Genomic DNA, 22,033 nt, shown 5'->3' with positions numbered 1-22,033 from the left:
TCTTAAAAAAGTATATTTGCATGTAGTTCTGGGTTTCCTGGTGAAGTTCTTTGTACTAAGAACAAGTCGTGAAATCCGGGCGTGTATGTGTCACACATAAAACGCTAGACACCCAACTTTTCTGTTCAGCGGTTTCCTCTACGTTTCCACAGATAAGCCACAAGTTCCAAAAAGTTTCCCTACTGTAATTCACTGAAAGTGTAACTCTTCACAAGACTGTGTGATAGATGGCACATACTTCAAGCCCAGTGTTCCATGGTGTGAAATTTCCAACTTGGTTTTGTATAAAATATCAAGTTGTAAATGGAGTAATAACTGATAACATCCCTTCTGGATAAAAACACTCAGTGGAATTAGATAATGTGCAAAATAGATGGAACCAAAATTAAATTTGAGAAGTTTTAACCAAAACTATAAATGAGGAATCTTACATTCCGCGTCATCTTGCTCATAAAATGTCACCCGTATGTCCCCATTTACAGTGTCCTTAGTACCATATTGCACTGTCCACAATAATATTCTAATCTCTATGCTGTGATAACACTATGATTAAAAACTTTTATTACAGAAATGCCACATAACTGCTGACCTTTTCCCGTTTGTTCTTTCTAGAAAAGTGCAAGTCAAAATGGGGAAAGTCTTAAGAAGCCAGTGAATAAGTGATTGGAGCTGTTCAGGGAGCCAAACACTGCCTCCAGGGAACAAGCCCCTCCGAGTTTCACAGTGTACACACGCCACCTACATTATTTATTTTCAATTTGTTTTTTTCTCTTCTTTGCAGGTGCCCAGAGATGTGATAAAGGACTGCTCGACTCCGTCTCCGGGCTGAGTCCAAGTGCGTGCCTGCCCCTGGTCTTCCTTTAGCTTTGCCTGAGGGAAAATAAAATTCAGTAAGCGCCAATGAAGCCATCATTTTGCCCCAAGAATGCCAGATTTTAACAATTCTCTTTCACGAGCACACAGTACCTGTTTTTTAGTTCCTGAAACTATCTGCTGGTTTCTAATGACCTGTAATTTAATTTTAGTGTTTTTGTTACAATGTATTTTACCATTATATCAACTGCATTAAGATTTTTAACTGAAGTAAATTACATAATGATGGATGTAAACTAGACTTTTGGTACTTGGAGGGGGGAGCAGAGGGAGAGACTGAGATTTAACGATGTTCAATTTTGTGTGTATTTGCTTAATTTTTACTTTTTGATGAGCCAGGTCTTTACTAAGTCTTTTCAGCACTGTTAGCCAAGTATTGATTCAGATATAAAATTAGGGTGAGAGAAACTGAGAGAGAGAAGGGGGGAATAATTTCTCTATATCAGTTTCTCTATGTTTATATGTTTATGTGAGACACACTTGATTTTCCTTTTTTTTTTTTTTTTCTGCCTCCAGGGTTATTGCTGGGGCTGGGTGCCTGCACTACAAATCCACTGCTCCTGGAGGCCATTTTTTCCATTTTGTTGCCCTATTTATTTATCGTTGTTGTGATTATTGCTGTTGTCATTGCTGTCATTGTTGTTTGATACGACAGAGAGAAATGGAGAGAGGAGGGGAAGACAGAGAGAGGGAGAGAAAGAGAGACACCTGCAGACATGCCTCACCACCTGAGAAGCGACTCCCCTGCAGGTGGGGAGCCGGGGGCTCGAACCGGGATCCTTATGCAGGTCCTTGAGCTTCTCGCCATATGTGCTTAACCTGCTGCGCTACTTACCGACCCCCAATTTTGCTTTTATTTAATATTGGTACATAACATGATGTGGGTTTCAAGTGCACAGACTTACCACATCATGCATGTACCACATTACATTCAGTACCAAACATCAAGTTTCTATGGTACCAGCATTTCCCCCCAATGCCACAGCACCCCCATTTGATGCTAGGGCTTGAACTTGGGTGGGCACAGCAGGGCTTACACCCTACCTTGTGAGCCAAGTCTCTGGTCTCTCTTTCTCTCTCTCCGTGTGTGTGTGTGTGTGTGTGTGTGTGTGTGTGTGTAGTTTCATGGCAAAGACAGTGCACTCAGAGTACTTTTAATATCTTGATAATTACATACCTAGATAGAAAGTGAAGGCAGGTTATTCTAAAATCCCTACTTATCTTCCCCAGTATTTTAATACTCAGTCAACTTTCAAGCCTGCTTCCCCAGAGCCCTGCCCCACTAGGGAAAGAGAGAGGCAGGCTGGGAGTATGGATCAACCAGTCAATGCCTATGTTCAGTGGGGATGCAATTACAGAAGCCAGACCTTCCACCTTCTGCCTCCCATCGTGACCCTGGGTCCATGCTCCTAGAGGGATAAAGAATAGGAAAGCTCTCAGGGGAGGGGATGGGATACGGAGTTCTGGTGGTGGGAACTGTGTGGAGTTGTACCCCTCTTATCCTATGGTTTAGTCAGTGTTTCCTTTTTATAAATAAAAATTTAAAAAAGAAGAAGAAAGAATGCTGCTTTGTGTTAAGTGTCACATAGTAATGTGTGTCACAGGCTCTGGCCATCTGAGCTTGAACACCAAGTCTTCTAAAGACTTTAACCACCCAACAATCTCACTTCACCTGGACATACTTTTAATGACCGAAAAGCACGATACTTTATTCACTGCAGAAGTCCAGGAGTTTTTCAGCTGCTCCTGTGTTCAGCACAAAGTGGCACAACAACAATAGATTTGAATATCTACTTAAATACATTTTAAATATATTTAAATTTATCAACAGGGACTGGGAGACATCTGACCTTGTAAGGTGCATGTCTTGCCATTTTGGGGACCCTAGATTGAGCCCTGGTACCACATAGGGGCAACAGGACAGCTTGGGAAGTACTAATGGGGGTATTTTTCTCCACTCCTGATCTTTCTCTGTATATCAGAGAAATAATGAATGAAAAAGACAGACAGGGAGAAACTGATACTTTCACTTGTCTATTAATTCTGATGAATCAAGATGGACCTTTCTCCTGATCAAAATGAACCTTCTACACAAGAATCCTTGCTGTCTTTTCTCCTTCCTTTTCACTTCTCTCCATGTGCCAAGAGAGATATAACTGGGCAGCACATTCTCTCAGCTGTCCTTTACACTCAGTTTCCTCTCCCTGACTCATTATAGTCTTCTCCGTTAAACAAATTCTCTCAGGATAGTAATAAATTGCCAAAAACAGACCCTCCCCCAAAGAATTAATTAAAATGTAACAAATAGGTCAGAATTCTGAAAAGAGATGGAAAAGGGCATTTACTCTCTGTTACCACCTTTTTTTTTTTTTAAGTTTTTATTTATAAAAAGGAAACATTGACCAAACCATAGGACAAGAGGGGTACAACTTCGAACAGTTCCCACCACCAGAACTCCGTATCCCATCCCCCGTTAGCTTTCCTATTCTTTATCCCTCTGGGAGTATGGACCCAGGGTCATTGTGGGATGCAGATGGTGGAAGGTCTGGCTTCTGTAACTGCTTCCCCGCTGAACATGGGTGTTGACAGGTGGATCCATACTCCCAGCCTGTCTCTCTCTTTCCCCAGTGGGGCAGGGCTCTGGGGAAGCGGAGCTCCAGGACATATTGGTGGGGTTGTCTGTCCAGGGAAGTCTGGTCGGCATCCTGCTAGCATCTGAAACCTGGTGGCTGAAAAGAGAGTTAACATACAAAGCCAAACAAATTGTTAACATACAAAGCCAAACAACCACGAACTTAAAGGTTGGACTGGTGCAGATGAAGAGTTGGGGAGTTCTCCATTTTGTAGATAGCTAGTAGGCATATACCTTTTTTTTTTTTTGGTGGTTTTTGGCATCCATGTTAATGAGCACTAAAGATAATAATTCTTTGGGACAGGTAGTGTGCCACACTGGGTAGAGCACATGCTACAGCGCACAAAGCCCAGGCTCAAGTTCCTGGCCTCCACCTGCAGGGGGAAAGCTTAACCAGTGAGGAGACAGTGCAGTACGGTCTCTTATGCTCCTGGGCTCCGATGTTGTCCTAGATTCTTTCAGTCTCTATCAACATACAGTAAAAGAGTGTTAGGTGTACTGTTAAATAAAAATACAATTCTTTTACAGCTTCAGAGGGAAAAGTCTGAGAATGAATGAATTCAATCTGTAAGTATGGAAAACTGTGAAATTAAATATTGATGAGTAAAATTTTAAACAGATAACTAGAAAAACTTGGCTATAGATGCAAAGTTCTTAACATCAGCAAAGTGAATGTAGAAGAATAATGCAAGGAAAGAAACCACATTCATTTGGACTCTGTATCCCACCCCCTCCCCTGACAGCTTTCCCATTCTTTATCCCTCTGGGAGCATGGACCCAGGGTCATTGTGGGATGCAGAAGGTGGAAGGTCTGGCTTCTGTAATTGCTTCCCCACTGAACATGGAGGTTGACAGGTTGATCCATACTCCCAGCCCATGGGTCCCATCTCAATAAGGAATGATTTTTATATAACTCAAATATTCTTAACTTCAAAAACTTCATAATAAATAACTATCACAATAGAAAAATAATTTGATAGGAATCATCAGTACTTAAGGGCAAACACATTTAATGGGGTAACATTAGAAACTTCACAGTATTTGCAATTTGCAAAGAAGAGGTCAGTTTTCAAAAAATAAAGGTAATAAATTCATTACAAAATTTTTAAAAATACAAAAAAAGTTAAAAGCAAAGAATGCTTAGCTTTTTTTTTTTTTTTTTTTTTTTTTTTTTACCAGAGCACTGCTCATCTCTGGCTTATGGTGATTGAACATGGGACTTTGGAGTCTCAGACATGAGAGTCTCTTTGCATAACGATTATGTTCTCTACCCCAACCGGAAATCAAGTGTTTAACATTTATTTTTAGATTTTCATTGCATCTATTTTATAAACTCAGTTATATAGCATGTACAAAAAAGTCATTCTTTCAAAACTAAACAATACATCGTGTCTCTTATCCATGTTATAAACAAAATAGTGGGAGGCTGGCAAAAAGCTACAGAATGCTGCAGTGTTTTGCATGTGTTTGACCCAGACCTGATTGCACCAGAAGAAGACTCAGTGATGTGATGTGTACACACACATAAACACACACACACACACACACACACACACACACACACGTGTGCACACACACATGCGCGCGCACACACACACACACATGCACACATCTGAGAACTCAGCACAGGGTGGTGAAGCCTGAAGATGGAACAAAAATAACAAAAAACAGTGACAAAAAAGAAAAGAGTTTCATATCACTGACCTCCTATTACACAAATTAAATTTAAGTATAATGTAAAAATCATCCTAGATCCTAACTACAACAGTGATGTCAGGGAAAATATCTGCTGACTGGCATGGGGTTGCACTTTTCACACAGTTTAGAAGATAAAATATATACCTCATTTGACTCACTGTGAATTTTACATTTTACAATATTCTCATTGCACATATGCACATATATGTATATACACAAGTATATACACATAAACACACACATGTATATTTCGTTTAAAATGTTTACATTTTTTTAAAGAATTTACAGCATGACTATTTGGCCTTGCATTAAGCCTTAATTTTTGGCAGGAGAGTAGCTGCACAGGCGGTGAAACAAGTGTGCAGATGTCTTTCTCTCTCCCTCTCTGTCTTCCCCTTCTCTCTCCATTTCTCTTTGTCCTATCTAACAATGACAACATCAATAACAAAAACAATAGCTACAATAACAATAAAAGAAAAAACAACAAGGGCAACAAAAAGGAAAAGAAAAAAAAAGAAAAAAGGAAGAAAGAAAGAAATGAAAGAACAAAAGAAAGAAAGAAAGAAAGAAAGAAAGAAAGAAAGAAAGAAAGAAATACTCACTGATATGTTGCAATAATCAGAAGTAGAGTAAGAACAATGCAGTGAGTGGCTATAGGACTTGTTCTACTCCAAGAACTGAAGAATCTTTGTGGGGCCCAGGGAGACTGTTCAGCTGGTCAAACACCAGACTTGTACAGCCAAGACTAAGGTCCTGAATTCAATACCTAGCCAGGACTCTTCTCTTGTCTGTCTCTCTCTAACACACATAAATAAATAAATCTTTTTAAAAGTAGGGGGGGAAGAATCCTTCTAGATCAATACGTAAATGGCCTGAACAGATTAAGGAAAGTCGGAAGTTTATAACCTATACATTCTTAAATTTATGACTGTGAATTCTTTTCTTTCTCTCTTTCTCCCCTTCCTTCCTTCCTTCCTTCCTTCCTTCCTTCCTTCCTTCCTTCCTTCCTTCCTTCCTCTCTCCCTCCTTCCCTTCTTACCTTCCTTCCTCTGTTCCTTTCTTTCTCCCTTCCTTCTCTTCCTAGGGGTTTACTGCTCCAGGTCAATGTTTTCAGAAGGAAAGAGAGAGTCTGGGGAGAGTTGGGAAAGAACCCACAACACCCAAGTTTATCCCAGTGCCATGGGGGCCAGTGGAATACATCTCCTAATATATATTTTTTTCAAGGAACATCTGTGAGCTTGATTTAAAACACACACACACACACACACACACACACACACACACACATATATGTATACACACACACACTATGCAGTGAACTGCACAAAAGCCAGCTGTGAACTTTGTAAGCCTGAGCGTGTAAATGTATCTTCTGATCCCTGAGTCTATGTAACAGGAGAAAGGAGCATCGCAGGAGTGGCCCAATCAAGAAGAGGTGATGAGGAAACCTCCATCTACAGGAGGCTTGAAGACAGGAATAAGCCCAACTGCATTTTGGTAAGCTTTTTATTGTCTCCATGTACTGTCAAGTTAAATAATTTTAGTGACAAGATGGTTCTCTCCTCTTTAAAAAGACTTTTGTTGATTTTGGTATAACAATTGCCATGGTATCATCTTGGGAGATGAAGGTCAAGAGTTCAAAGTTTGATTTCTAAAAACCCATGTACCTGGCACTGCGCAAGGACCAGAGTAAGGATCTCCAGCCCCCGGCTCCCCACCTGCAGGGGAGTCGCTTCACAGGCGGTAAAGCAGGTCTGCAGGTGTCTGTCTTTCTCTCCCCCTCTCTGTCTTCCCCTCCTCTCTCCATTTCTCTCTGTCCTATCCAACAATGACGACAACAATAACCACAGCAACAATAAAAAACAAAGGCAACAAAAAAGAAAATACATATATTAAAATTTTTTAAAAATAATAATAACAGTAAGAGGGGCCGGGAGGTGGCGCACATAGCTGAGTGACCATGTTGCTCAAGGATTCAGGTTTGAACCCCTGGCCCTCACCCACAGGGGGAAAACTTTGCAAGTGGTGAAGCAGGGTTGCAGTGTCTTTCTGGCTCTCTCCCTCTCTGACTTTCCCTTCCTCTTGATTTCTGACAGTCTCTATCCAATAAATAAATAAAGATAAAAAATAATGATAATCACAGTAAGAGTAGCAGAAGAAACAAATACAAGGGAAAGCATATTTAAATATTTACTCTTCAGTATAATAATAATAGTAAGGGTTAGTGGGTTTATAGTGTACATAAAATTGTAAAGTAGAATAACAAAGGATAAGTGAAGAATTACTGGACTACAAATGTTTTAAGATTCCTATGTTATCTGGAAAGTCTTGCATTTAAGGTAGATGAATAGCTCCTGGATGTATGTTTATTATCTAGGGAAAATAAATGAGTAAAAAAAATGGATATAATAAAAAAAAATGATTCTGTACACTGTAAACTCTAGGAGTAACTCTGAACTGTCTCTCACATCTATCCTTGAACAACCCATGAATTTATATATTTTTTGGTGGGGGTGGTGTTCTGTTTTGTTTTTACCACAACACTACTCATTTCTGGCTTATGGTGGTGCTGGGAATTGAACCTGGGACCTTTGGTGGCTCAGGAATAAAAGACTCTTTGCATAACCATTGTGCTGTATTTCAACTCACATGAATCCATGTTTAAAAATCTATCTTTTTCAGGTTGTGTGTAGGTATTGGTCTGATTTTGCTAATTTTGAGAGTGCACTGAGGTCTTTTAATCGTTTTTAAGTATTTGGAAATATAAGCTGTGTGAAAACCTTGGGTTAGTTTTTCAGCTCTGTGACACTGACCCATCGTGAAAGTTTGTGTCAATTTAAAAAAATAAATCGTGCCTCAAAGCATGTTACTTCAATCTATAATTCGATGTTTTGGCTAGACAGACCTTGAAAGAAAAAACACTTTGCAGTCATGTATCAAAAAATTTAAAAATATAAATGCCATAAACTATAAGCATTAAACATCTACAAGGCATATCTGTGCATTTTTAAATGTGACACTTATCCATTTAACTATATATAGCTTATTGCTCTATTATTAATATTTAAAACAAAACCTATAATATAATTAACATTTAATTTTGATGAATAAAATAAGAAAACACTTCCCAATTTCATGCTTTGCTCATAATAAGTATTTGAGAATCTACTAATATTTTCAGTTTGCTTACTTTTTATCTTGAAATAGATATTTCAGGTATGAGTAGAACACATATTTGGGGAAAATAAAAAATATGGAACTTGCTTTTACTTGACTCTGATATTGAAAACCCCAACTCAGGTCCAAGGTCCCAGTCCCCAGTTGCAGGGGACAACTTTGTAAGTGGTGAAGCAGGTCTGCAGGTGTCTTTCTCTTTCCCTCTCTCTCTCCCCCTGCCTTCTTGATTTCTCTCTGTCTCTATCCAAATTCGTTTTCTTAAATAATATACAAATCAGTGTGTGTGTATATAGACAGATGTATGAATAGATAAGACAAATGCATAGATGCATAGATCTAGAGATGATGAAAGATAAACAGACAGATCCCTAGATAGATAGACAGACAGACCAAAAGACAGGAAGAACCAACTCTGTCTTAGCTACACCCAACCAACATTCTGGGTGAGAAAACCCCATTTCTGTGTACCTGCCTTCTAAATGGACTTCTAAATGAGATCTTTTCCAGTAAAATTCTCCTCATTTTTAAAGAGAATTAAAATTACCAAATAGGCTACATTGAATCAAAATTAAATAGTAGTATTTAAATATTTTTAATATTTATTTATTTTCCCTTTTGTTGCCCTTGTTTTTTTATTGTTGTTGTAGTTATTATTGTTGTTGTTATTGATGTCGTCAGTGTTGGATAGGACAGAGAGAAATGGAGAGAGGAGGGGAAGACAGAGAGGGGGAGAGAAAGACAGACACCTGCAGACCTGCTTCACAGCCTGTGAAGCGACTCCCCTGTAGGTGGGGAGCCGGGGGCTCGAACCGGGATCCTTACACTGGTCCTTGTGCTCTGCATCACGTGTGCTTAACCCGCTGCATTACTGCTCGACTCCCTTATTTTAATTTTTTTCAAATTAGAAAAAAAATTACACTTGGTATAAACATGTATTAAGTCATACAACAGGTGACTTTGACTTAGAATATCGCTGGTCTAGAATGCATATTCTATTGTTTAGAATTAGTTTAATAAAATATAGAGGTAAACCAATGCCTAACTACTATTAGAGCAACTTAATCAGAGTTTTTTTTATGTAGATAACTTATTCACTCATTTGTTCTGTATGAAGACTATAAGTTGCTAACTGGAGAATTTAGAATTTTTTAAAATTCTGCTAAGTCAAAGTATCAAAACAGTAGGATATTTGTGAGACATTAAGATAGATACCAAGAATTCACAAAATTTAAAAGTGATAATTATAATTGGTTCTATATGTGAAGATGAGCATAAATAAGTATAGCAAACAATTCCTTTGCATATCTTAATATGTCAAATTAGAAAATGACTTTTCAGAATCATACTGAAAAGAACAGGGATGCAGAGGCTACATAGGCTCCTTTGAGCAAATAGATGGGGTTTACAGTTAACAATATTTATATACTTTCCCCATATTTGAGAGCTACTCTCTGCCCTGATCCAGCTTTCTAGTCCTCTTTCCCACTCTGACACCATGCTCCCAGACAATACCTAGGGTCCACCTGTATATCAGATGTCAGACTCAGACAAAAACTAATAAAGTCATGGGCCTCTTGGAATATACCTAAAATAGACCTACTAGCTTTTTCCAAAACGGACATCCCAAATCTTCATCTGCAATATTCTTGCATTTAAGTTCATGATTAGTCAATAACTTGTTTGGCTTTGTATGTTAACTCTCTTTTACAGCCACCAGGTTCCACCACGCTACCATGATTCCAACCAGACTTCCCTGGACAGACAACCCCACCAATGTATCTTGGAGCCCTGCCTCCCCAGATCCCTGCCCCACTAGGGAAAGAGAGAGACAAGCTGGGAGTATGGACCAACCTGCCAAAGCCCATGTTCAGCGGGGAAGCAATTACAGAAGCCAGACCTTCCACCTTCTGCAACCCACAATGACCCTGGGTCCATGTTCCCAGAGGGATAAAGAATAGGAAAGCTATCAGGGGAGGGGATGGGATACGGAGTTCTGGTGGTGGGAACTGGGTGGAAATGTACCCCTCTCATCCTATATGGTCTTGTCAATATTTCTATTTTTATAAATAAATTTAAAAATGTTAAAAATTATTTCCAAAGGGCTGGGAAAGAGCATAATTGTTATGGAAAAGACTTTCATGCCTGAAGCTCTTGGTCCCAGGTTCAATCCACAGAATCACAATATGCCACAGCTAAACAGTGTTATGGACTCTCAGTTCTATTCTCTCTCTCTCTCTCTTTCTATCTCTCTCCCCCCTCTCCCTCTCTCTCTTTCATTAAAGTGAAATTGATTAAATATTTTAAAAATTCACCAAATACATTTTTATTTGTCTTTTAAATATCTGTTATTGTTCTAGCTAGATAATGAGTACATGGAGTTTTATTATAATTTCCTTTTTTGCTGTTGTTGTTAGAATTAAAAGTTTTCAAAACAAATGGTCTGAAACATGCTACCACACATCAAAGCTCGTGGTTATAAATCCATGTAGGTATGAAATCACAGACACTCTAAACCTTAGAAATGATAACTTCGTACATTTGAAGTTTAAAATATGTAGTTTTGTTTCAGAAGAAAGTCAAGAAAATGAGTTAACAGAGGAGAGTAAGATGGTAGAATTAGTTTTTTCTCTTTTTAAATAATCTGTGTTTCAGTACTAGTGGAAATGACTCTTTAGAAAGAATAGAAATAAAAATGATTTGATGAATGATACTTTTAATCATTTGCATGGAAGAAAGTGTCTTTCAATGATAAATTCAAATAACAACTAATACTGAGCTTGTACACTAATCAAAAATAACTCCAATCTGCCATAGAACCAAGAATTTCTGCTACTCTCTTTCTTTGTTATTGGTAGGCTTTCACTACTCCTTGCCAACTTGTTCAGATAGAAAAACAGGGGACGGAGCAAGACATCACAGCACTGAAACTTCTTCTAATATGATGGGGGCTAGTTCAAACTTGGGACATGTCCATGGTAACTTGAGCACCAGCATAGGTGAGGCACTTTGCCAGCCCTTTTTACCCCCCTTCTTTCAGTTGCATGTTGCCAGTTAATTGGAAATAAACCTGTTATTTCAATTTCCTGAGGAATCTGGCATGATATGCTAAGGAACTTTGCCGGGCTAGCTTCGCGGGCGGGAGAGAGATGACCAGGGACTCATGGCTGAGTGGGATGCAGTTCACTCTTGATTGATGAGGAATGCAGTGCAAGCTATATATAAACTCTCTTCATTAGAAAGCCCTGTTCTTTATAACTCCTGAGGCGGAAGTGTCAGGCCGGAAGAGGACGTACGTAGGATAGGGGGGTGGGAGAAGGAAAAAGCACGCAAACCAGTGGGGATTAAATGGTGGAAACAGGATGTGACTAGGAGAGGGGGCAGAGTGGAAAAAGAGCCAGAACCAGTGAGGATTAAACCAGTGCGGGCAAAACAATGATGATGTAAATAGACCACAGCATCAAGCAATGCAACAGAAGGGGTCTTAGAAGCAGAATTTAGAAGCAGACCAACAGAACTTAATTTTGAATTGTGAAAGAAACATTAACAAAGTTTAGAAGGGAAATGTGGGATTTGCTTTTTCCTGTGGATTTACAGTGAAGAATGTCTGAAGCGAGACTTAAGTGGCAAAAAGGCTGCTCCACTTGTATTTTAAAAATGTTAACTTTATGAAAGAGGAAGGAAGAGACCAGTTCTGTGAATTAAGTCGAGGATCATGCAAGACTCAAGCTCTACTGCTTAGCCAACTCTCTGGCCTAAGCAAAGCAAATGATATTTAGCTATAAAACTCTAGTGAGATGGGATATGGTAAGAGGCAGATCACTGTACAAATTCAGACTTTGAATTTAATTACTAAGAGACACTTCCACCCATTCACAGGAGTCAATGAATCATTCATTAAATCACTTTCATATCTATACTTCCTGAAAATTCATTTCCACCTAAATTGTTAGCTGATGTTTTTACAGTCAGAAAGGGAGAGATGGACTTAGAGAGATAGGTAGACAATTCACAAAACCATGCTGAGAACCTGGCTTCAGGTCTCTGTCCTCCATATGGGAACACTATGCAGGGGCAAGCTTCATAGGTGGTGGAGTGGTCCTGTTCTTCTTCTAGCATTTGCCCTTCTTCCATAGCCAGTTAACAGCATCAGGTTGAGCCTGATGTAAAGTTTAGAGACCTCCTTTGAATCTGGAGTATGTGCTGTAATGTCTCTTCTTTTTTGTCTCTTTCCCCTTCTATCTTTCCAACTCTATGTTAAAACGAGGGGGGGGGGGCAATGTCTACCAGGAGGATTATACTCCTGCAATGTGAATACCCAGAAGAAAATCTCTGCTGGCAAAAACAAGACAAGCAGCAGCAACAAATATCTCTGGCGGGTTGATAATAACTGTCCTCTACTCATTTCCTTTTTCTCATCATCAAGGGTTTTGCTGCTCCAGGATAACTTTTTTCAGCTATAAAGAGAGAGCCAGAAATAGAGAGGGAGAAGGGAATTGGGTGGTAGCGCAGCGGGTTAAGCGCATGTGGCACAAAGCGCAAGGACCAGCATAAGGATCCCAGTTTGAGCCCCTGGCTACCCACCTGAAGGGGGGAATTATTATTCACAGTTTAGTTCTTTAATGCTTAGTCAAATATTGATAAGCAGTTTCTTTTAGGGAAATTTTAATCACACACAATAATTCATGAATCAAGCAAGGTAATGTGTTTTCTTCATTCTGTCATTTCAAAAATCAGTCATCCCTAATCATTGCTGTTAGTTCTTATTTATACTTTTTCCACAGGATTTATCAAGACACTAAGTAATAGAACTTTTAGAATCATTCATACAACACATAGCCCTAAATCAAGTTGTAAATGCTTCTTAGGGTGCTCTTTGGAAGAGTTCAAGTCAACATTTCCTTTTTAAAAAGTTGCCAATAGTAGGGCACCAAAGTAAAAACCCTGTGGTGAGGGGTAGACATGCAGCTTCCTGGGCCAGTGGGGGGGGGGTGGGAGTGGGTGGGAGGGATGAGTCACAGTCTTTTGGTGGTGGGAATGGTGTTTATGTACACTCCTAGCAAAATGTAGACATATAAATCAGTAGTTAATTAATATAAGAGGGGGAAAATCAGTTGTATGTCTCAAAGTTTCTCAAAACACAAACTGAATCTTTTTAATATATAGGCTGTGTATTTGAAATGCAGACTCTCTCAAAAGCCTAGACCTAGTAGATTAGAAGCATCCAATAGCACAGCTATATACAAGATACTGGGTACTGTATAGCAAACTATAACAAAAGGACTTTTCAAAGTTAACCCAATTACCAGATAATGTGATGATAACATTAACTATCGATTGTCTTTTTGAACCCTAAGACAGCAGGAACCTCACATCTCCACTATAGAGCCCCTACTTCCCCCAGTCCTGGAACCCTTGGATAGGGCTCACTTTCCCGTATGCGTCTCCCAATCCATACCAAATAATATTGCATCCACCGATCACAACCTAAGCAACGCAACGATTGCCACCTCAATATGCTTCACCTCAGACTGTGTCCAGAGACTTCACATGTGGAATGACAACTCTTCAGCTTCATTACTCAGGTGAGACCTTTCCTTTTATAGTACACTCTAATTTCATCTCAGGTGGTTCACTTTCTAACAAAGTCCTATAACCTAGATATACACCAGTTTCTGTGAGAGAGAGCTTATGTTCACACATATCCATAAACTACTGCAAAATATATACCTGAAAGCAGAAGTACACTAGAGTTTGCAGTGAGTACCTCCCTAATACTTCCTCTCCACGATTCCAAGCTTTGGGTCCATGATTGCTCAACAATTTTTTTGGCTTTGTATGTTAACTCCCTTTTCAATCACCAGGTCCTAGATGCCACCAGGATGCTGGCCAGGCTTCCCTGGATTGATGATCCCACCAATGTGTCCTGGAGCTCAGCTTCCCCAGAGACACACCTTACTAGGGAAAGAGAGAGGCAGACTGGGAGTATAGACCGACCAGTCAATGCCCATGTTCAGCGGGGAAGCAATTACAGAAGCCAGACCTTCTACCTTCTGCAACCCTCAATGACCCTGGGTCCATGCTCCCAGAGGGCTAGAGAATGGGAAAGCTATCATGGGAGGGGATGAGTTATGGAGATTGGGTGGTGGGAATTGTGTGGAGTTGTATCCCTCCTACCTTATGGTTTTGTTCATTAATCCTTTCTTAAATAAAAAATTTTTTTAAAAGTTGTCAATAATAGGTTTAGTTACAGAACTTGGAGTGAGAAGTAGTAGACATACATGATTTAATATGCTCATGGAAATCATTATGGAGCATTAAACTGAAGAAAGATGAGTTTTAGAAAATAAAATATATTAAAACACAAAGTTGTAAATATAGGTCACCTGAACCATAGCATTTCTTTCTTAGGAGAAAGGCTTTGATATAGATTTGGAAGCCAACAGTGAAGATTGATCATAAGGCAAGAGGCAGTGGAAGCTAAGGAATGGGGGGTACCAAGGGGAAAATTTGGGAAAATTGAAGGTAATCAGTGTACAAGAATAATGTTTGTCAAAATGCTTAAAAAATCTTGAAGCATTATTTGGACACTATAAAACTTACGAACTCATGCATTTGGTTAATATAATCAGTGATTACAAATGTGAAAAATGGTTTCCACTTTCTGGGAAAAGAAATCATAAAAAAAAAACATAAAAGGCAAAGAAGTAGAAAAGGAAGAAATGGAGACATTCTTTTATTGACATCTATTTTCAATTAATAAGTATGGGTACTAGGCAGACTTCTGGAGGTATGGCTATGGAGTAGTAGTAGTTGTCATTTGCTCTCCCCAATCAGATCAACTAGGGATAGCAAAAAGGATTACCTGAGAAAACAACAAGGTAAGACTAGGATCACTCCAGGAACCCACCAAGTCACAGTTGAGTGCAAACATGTTTGGCTCATGAACAGAGAGGGACTGAAGGAGAGAGATCCCTGGGGTTAAAAACCCATACCTAGTCAGGAGTAGCTGGTACCAGTCTGACAGTTTGCCAGTTGACACACCAACTCCAGTCTGAGTTTTATCAATAAAAGTATCTAAATGTATCATTGAAGGGAGAAGATCACCTAAATCTCACTAATCTACAACTGTAGGTCTCCATTGCTATTGCCTTTCAGAGGCTGGTACAGCAGCGGGGAAGCCGTATACTGACATCAAGGGGTAGAGAACCGGCCAGATGACTCAGGAGAAAATTTATACTCCCAGGGATCTGCAAGTGTGGCTATATATTGGTAGCCTTTTCACACAGTTCTCCTGATAAGTTAGGAAAAGAGTGAATAATTCCCTCAGAAATCAAGATTTATTCAGAAACACAGGTCCACAGAGCACTGCTTAGTTTGGTTCTGGCTGGTGCTGGAGTGGGAATTTGGTCTGGAACTTTGGACCTGTGGGGCATGAGAGTCTCTTTGCATAACCACTGTTTTAACTATCCCCCACTCTGTTTTTATCTCTTGGTCATAAGTGATTGATTAAGCAAAAACATAGTTAAAATGACCTCAGGCTTCCACAGCCTGCAGGAAAGACAAATAACATAAAAAGGCTTAATAGTCACTGTGTTTCATCTCAGAGACTGAGATAACATTGAAACAAATATTAAGCTTCAAAACTGTGAACTCTTAAGTACCATACTTAGAGACACAAGTCAACACAGGGAAGCATAATTAGTGCACTTAAAAGTAGCGAGAGAGGAACCCTATGCCAAATATAATGGTTAAATCTAGAAGAAAAATTGGGTAAATGAACTAGGACAAAATCCCAGATAAAAGCCCCCTAAAGGTATAAGCACATAAGAATGAGGACAACATCCAAACACTAATTGAGACATTAGTCACAGGAGTGAGGAAAGCCTTTGAAAGAAGTTCTGAAATTTCTCCTATAAACAATCAGATCACTATAAACATGCCATATATCAGAATACTCTAAAAATCTACAAGAATGGCATTAAAACATCTTCACTCTATAATATCGATAAATGACAATGGCTTGAATTCACCTATTAAAAGGCACAGAGTAGAAAGATGAATCAGAAAACACAGCCCAAATTTATGTTTTCTATAGGAATCCCACCTAACTCACCAAGACACAGACTCAAAATGGAAGGGTGGAAAATATAATACAAGCCAATGGCCCACAAAAAAGGGCAGAAACAGCTATTCTCATATCTGACACAATAGAACTTAAAATAAATAAAATTTTAAAAAGACAGGGATTACTTAGTGCTAAGAGGATCAGTTAATCAAGAGGACGATTATCAACATCTATGCACCCACTGAGTGGCCATCTAAATACATCAAGCATCTATTGAAAGAGCTACAGCAATATATTAACAGCAACATAGTAATAGTTGGGGACTTAAACACCCCACTCTCTCAACTTGACAGATCATCCAGGCAGAAATGAAGGAGCTAAATGAGGAGATAGATAAAACTAGAACTATTCGACATTTACAGAGCCATTCACCCCAAGAATACACATTCTATTCAAGTCCACATGGGTCATATGATAAGACCATATGTTAGGCCTACAATTGCCAAAACTTGAGAAGAAAGAATGGAACTGGAGGCATCACACTTCCAGATCTCAAATTGTATTATGGGGCTACTGTAATAAAAACTGTTTGGTGGTGGAACATGAACAGACACACTGACCAGAGGAATAGAGTTGAGAGCCCCCACCCTATCTAATCTTTGACAAAGGTGCCCAGACTATTAAATGAGGAAAGCAGAGTATCTTCAACAAGTGGTGTTGGAAAATTGGGTTGAAACATGCAGAAGAATATTTCTCCAAACACAAAAGTATATATACTATATACTTTTTTATATATAAAAAATATATATTTCTCCAAATACAAAAGTAAATTCCAACTTGATCAAGGACTTAGATGTTAGGCGAGAAACTATCAAATAGAGGAAAATATTGGTAGAACTCTTTTCTGTCTAAATTTTAAAGACATCTTCAAGAAAACAAATCCAATTACAAAGAAGACTAAACCAATATAAAGTATAAACCAATGGAAGTACATTAAATTAAAAAGCTTCTGCACAGCAAAAGAAACCAATACCCAAACAAGGAGACCCATTAGAGAATGAGAGAAGATCTTTGCATGCCATACATAAGACAAAGGGCTAATAACCAAAATATATAAAGAACTTGCAAAACTCAACAACAAGAAAACAAATGACCCCATCTAAAAATGGGGATAAGGGAGTTGGGTGGTAGCGCAGCAGGTTAAGTGCATGTGGCGCCAAGCACAAGGACCAGCATAAGGATTTCGGTTCAAGCCCCTAGTTCCCTACCTGCAGGGGAGTCGCTTCACAGGAGGTGAAGCAGGTCTGCAGGTGCCTATCTTTGTCTTCCCCTTTCTTCTTTCCCCTCCTCTGTCCATTTCTCTCTGTCCTATCTAACAATGATGACATCAGTAACAACAACAATAACTCAACAACAATTAAAAAATAACAAATGCAAAAAAGTGAAAATAAACATAAAAATGGGGAGAGGACATGAACAGAATATTCACTACAGAAGAGATTCAAAAGGCTAAGAAACATATGAAAAAATGCTCCAAGTAATTGATGGTCAGAGAAATACAAATTTTAGTCCAATTTTACTTACATTCTGGAATATCACATCATCACTATTGTATGTTTAATTTCTAGCTGAAAAATAGAATTAATAACACAATTCATGCATTATAATCTTACTGTGATAATAACAATGTTTGTAAAAGCATGAAGAAGAGAGAGACATTTTTAAGAATTCTTTTTTCAAATGATGGGCCTTCAAACAAAGTCTACATAAAAACCCAGTCCTCAAACACTGCATTACAGATTCACTTCACTAGCAAAAGTTAACTATTAAACAAATGTATACTGTTAATATAACCTGTTTTCTAGTCTTTGCCTCTTTTTTTATTTAAATTTTTATATCTATTTATTTATTTTTTCTTTTGTTGCCCTTGTTGGTATTTTTATTATTGTTGTTGTTATTGATGTCATTGTTGTTAGATAGGACAGAGAGAAATGGAGAGAGGAGAGGAAGACAGAGGGGGGGGGGGAGACAGACACCTGCAGACCTGCTTCACTGCCTGTGAAGTGACTCCCCTGCAGGTGGGAAGCCGGGAACTTGAACCAGCATCCTTATGCGGGTCCTTGTGCTTGGCGCCACATGAGCTTAACCGCTGCACTACTGCCCGACTCTCATGTCCTTGCCTCTTTCATGGGGTGATGGCGTGGTTACTGTGTGCCACTGCTTCTCAACCAGGAGAGAAGTCTGTGATGTCTGGAGAAGTTTGGGTTGCCATATCTGGGGTGTGGATGCTACTAGTAGTCAATAGCTGGAGACCGGAAATACTGCTGAAAATTCCTGGAGGCAAAAAAAAGAAGAGGGGGAGGAGAAGAAGGAGAAGGAGAATGAGGAAGAGGAGGAGGAGGAGGAGGAGGAGGAGGAGGAGGAGAAGGAGGAAGAGAAGAAGAAGGAGAAGAAGGAGGAGGAGGAGGAGGAGAAGAAGAAGGAGAAGGAGAAGAAGGAGAAGAGAAAGAAAGAGGGGAGCAGAATCAGAGTTGGGAGAGGAGGGATAAGTTCAAACCTGGGTCATGTACAGGGCACTCCCCAAATGAGCCATTTTCCCAGTCTGAGCTGATTTTGATGTGGCATACAACCTAAGAGAAACAGTTTATTCATCATGACTCATGAGGATCATACTCTTTAATCTTGACTTTATCTAGGTAATATCTGCTAATTTTATATGACAAGAAGCTCTGGTTAATAGTTGATGATATCAAAAGGATTTTTGTCAAATAACTGATAGTGTAAAATATACACATAGTATTAAAAATAAATAATATCTGTTTTAATAGTTAAATGACCAAAAAAAGTAATATATGGAGCAGACATCATAACAGTTGTACAAAAAGACTTTCAGGCCTAAGACTCCATAGTACCAACGTCAATCCTTTGAGCCACCATAAGCCAGAGCAGAGCAATGATCTGGCCTCTGCCTTCCTTCCTTCCTTCCTTCCTTTCTTCCTTCCTTCCTTCCTTCCTTCCTTCCTTCCTTCCTTCCTTCCTTCCTTCTTTCCTTCCTTCCTTCCTTCCTTCTTTCCTTCCTTCCTTCCTTCTTTTCTTTCTCTCTCCTTAAATAAATAAAATATATTTTTAAAAAAGTGATATGATCTATTGTATCCAAGAATGCATGAGGGACTCATGTCCAAATCCATGACTGCATTACAAGCCAACCACAGTTTACACAATTCACCAAGTTTCCCATTTTAGTCAATGTTCTTTCCACTACTAGAGTCTAAAATTTCATAACATGGAGTCTTCTAATAACATTGCTGTCACACAGCCCTATTTCTCACATGTTCTCAAATAAAGAAAGAAGAAAGAAAACTAGAAGGGAAAGAGAAAGAAGCAATTTAGCTCTTGAAAGTTTAAAGTTATCTACAGATGTCTTTGAATGTATGGTATCAAGTAATCCAGCTTTAATTAACAGCAAAGTTACACCAAAACGTGTATGTAATTTGCAGTACATTTAGCTTAAGTTTTAATTTTATATATTAGTTCAACTGATTTCCAAAATGGGTACAATTAATATTGTGCAATCTTTTGGTGGAAGATACTCTGGAGAAAAAAAAAAAGAGTATGAGAAAGTGTGCATCACTAGAAATTCAACCTTTTCTGGAAGCACCTGCATATCCTATACCAACTGACGCGCTTTATTCAACAATTAGCAGAAAACCACACCTAAATTGAATAAAGGAGAACAGGTGAGGTGTCTAACCCGAGACAACTTCTGTATCAGAGACATTCACGACTCTAGCATAGGTCTCGAGAGACTTGGAAATAGAGTGCCAACTCTATTATTTGACCCTAGTAGAGTCAAACTCTAATTGACTTGGTCAGACAGAAGCACACTCCATGGAGTCTGTGAGCGTTGGAGCAAGCCCAATCAGAACAATTTGGAGGAACAGTGGATCCTTTCCTCCCAAATATTTTAGAGAGAAGACCAAATGAGTACAGGACGCTCAAGAAGAAAATGGAAAGTGTCCATGACATGCATATTATAAAACTGACAAGAAGACTTAGTGTGCAAAAGGGATAAAATTAAAAATAAAACAAAAAGATGCAGAACGATGCAGTTTTGGACCTAGAACCAGGACACTCAGGTTCAAGTTTTCTTACGACTTTACAGGAATGTGATCTCAGGTGTTACTTAATCTCGCTGTGTTTAAGATCTGGGTAGAACATCATACTCACCCACTAGAATTTTGTAATTAATAAGTTAAATAAAAACCATAAAACACTGAGAGTAATTCCTGGCACATGGTAGTGATTGCGTCAATAATTTTTGTCATGTTGATGAGGAGGAGGAGGGGGGAGACAGATCAAGGTCATGAGCGACTAGAGGCTATTAGAGTAAAATATAAATAAATATTATGAAAGTGTTAGAAGTGAGAAGACGTTTATAAATGAGTTAAATTTGAGGTGAACTGCAGTCTGCACTATACAGTAAAGAATCCTTGATAGGTACAGTTGTGAGGAAATGGGATTCTGGGTGCTAGGAAGAGTCCATGTCAAAGTGGGATGGTAAGGAACAGTGATAACAGCTCAACAATTAATCAGAGTAAAGCGGGGGGAATTCCAACAAGATTTTAACTACCTACCATATTTTAAAAATCTAGGAATGAATACATCTGCCAGTGTTTCTCCATTATTTTTCAATTTACATTTATAGATGACTTATTGCGAAAAAAAGTATGTATCTCCCACTTTATTTAAACCATCCATTAAATAACTTTCACCTGAAGACACTTCTATATGATCTAAGTAAAGGCAAATTCATAAGTTTATTAAGAAAGAAATTGGGGGCTGGGCGGGACACACTTGGTTGAGAGAACGCGTTACAATGCTCCAAGGTTCTGGGTTCAGGACCCTGGTCCCCTCCTGTGGTAAGAAGCTTCATGGGTAGTGAAGCAGTGCTGCAGGTGTGCCTCTTTCTCTCTATATTTTTCTTCCATCTCAATTTCTCTGTCTTATCAAATTAAGAAATAATAAATAAATTTTAATATGTATATTTAAAAGGAAACAGACTGTAACACTGTAACAGCTGACTCCTTAGCACTCAAGAACAGCGATCAATCTTGCTAATATGGCAGTATCTATTTCACGGTTGTTGTTCTCATTTCAAATGGCTCTAGTCAACTGATGGTTTCACCTCCTCCAGATGTGCTAATCTCTTTTCACAGTCATTCCCCTCTTCAAGGACTTTATAAAAATAATGATGCTATGATGATTAAGTTATGAAACCCCATATATGACAAACAAAAGAAGATGAATATTTTCTAAGTGTTACATCTATGGTCCATAGCCAAATTTTCTATCAATTCTATTTAATTTGTTGTGTTGCAGTGCAAACTTTTCATAATTGCTGGGAAGCTTTTGTTCTTCACTCTTTTTATTTCAGACAGAAAGAGACAGAGAGGGTACGGGCAGTGGCGCAGTGGGTTAAGTGCACGTGGCGCAAAGCGCAAGGACCGGCCATAAGGATCCCCACCTGCAGGGGAGTCGCTTCACAGGCGGTGAAGCAGGTCTGCAGGTGTCTGTCTTTCTCTCCCCCT

General features: G+C 38.9%; 1 protein-coding gene across 2 annotated transcripts in view; it reads right to left on the bottom strand.

The window, feature by feature from the left end:
- Nucleotides 1-22,033, bottom strand: part of KCNH8 (potassium voltage-gated channel subfamily H member 8) — a 402,367-nt gene that overhangs the window by 196,785 nt on the left and 183,549 nt on the right. For both annotated transcript variants that reach the window (XM_007529685.3, XM_060180873.1), the window contains one exon: nucleotides 743-870. In XM_007529685.3, the coding sequence (XP_007529747.2) occupies nucleotides 743-870 (128 nt within the window). The remainder of the gene's footprint in view (nucleotides 1-742; nucleotides 871-22,033) is intronic.

This window comes from Erinaceus europaeus, chromosome 21 (genome assembly GCF_950295315.1).
Source record: "Erinaceus europaeus chromosome 21, mEriEur2.1, whole genome shotgun sequence".
NCBI lineage: Eukaryota > Metazoa > Chordata > Mammalia > Eulipotyphla > Erinaceidae > Erinaceus > Erinaceus europaeus.
Note: the sequence above shows the minus strand (reverse complement) of the source record. Positions and strands in the feature narration are given on the sequence as shown.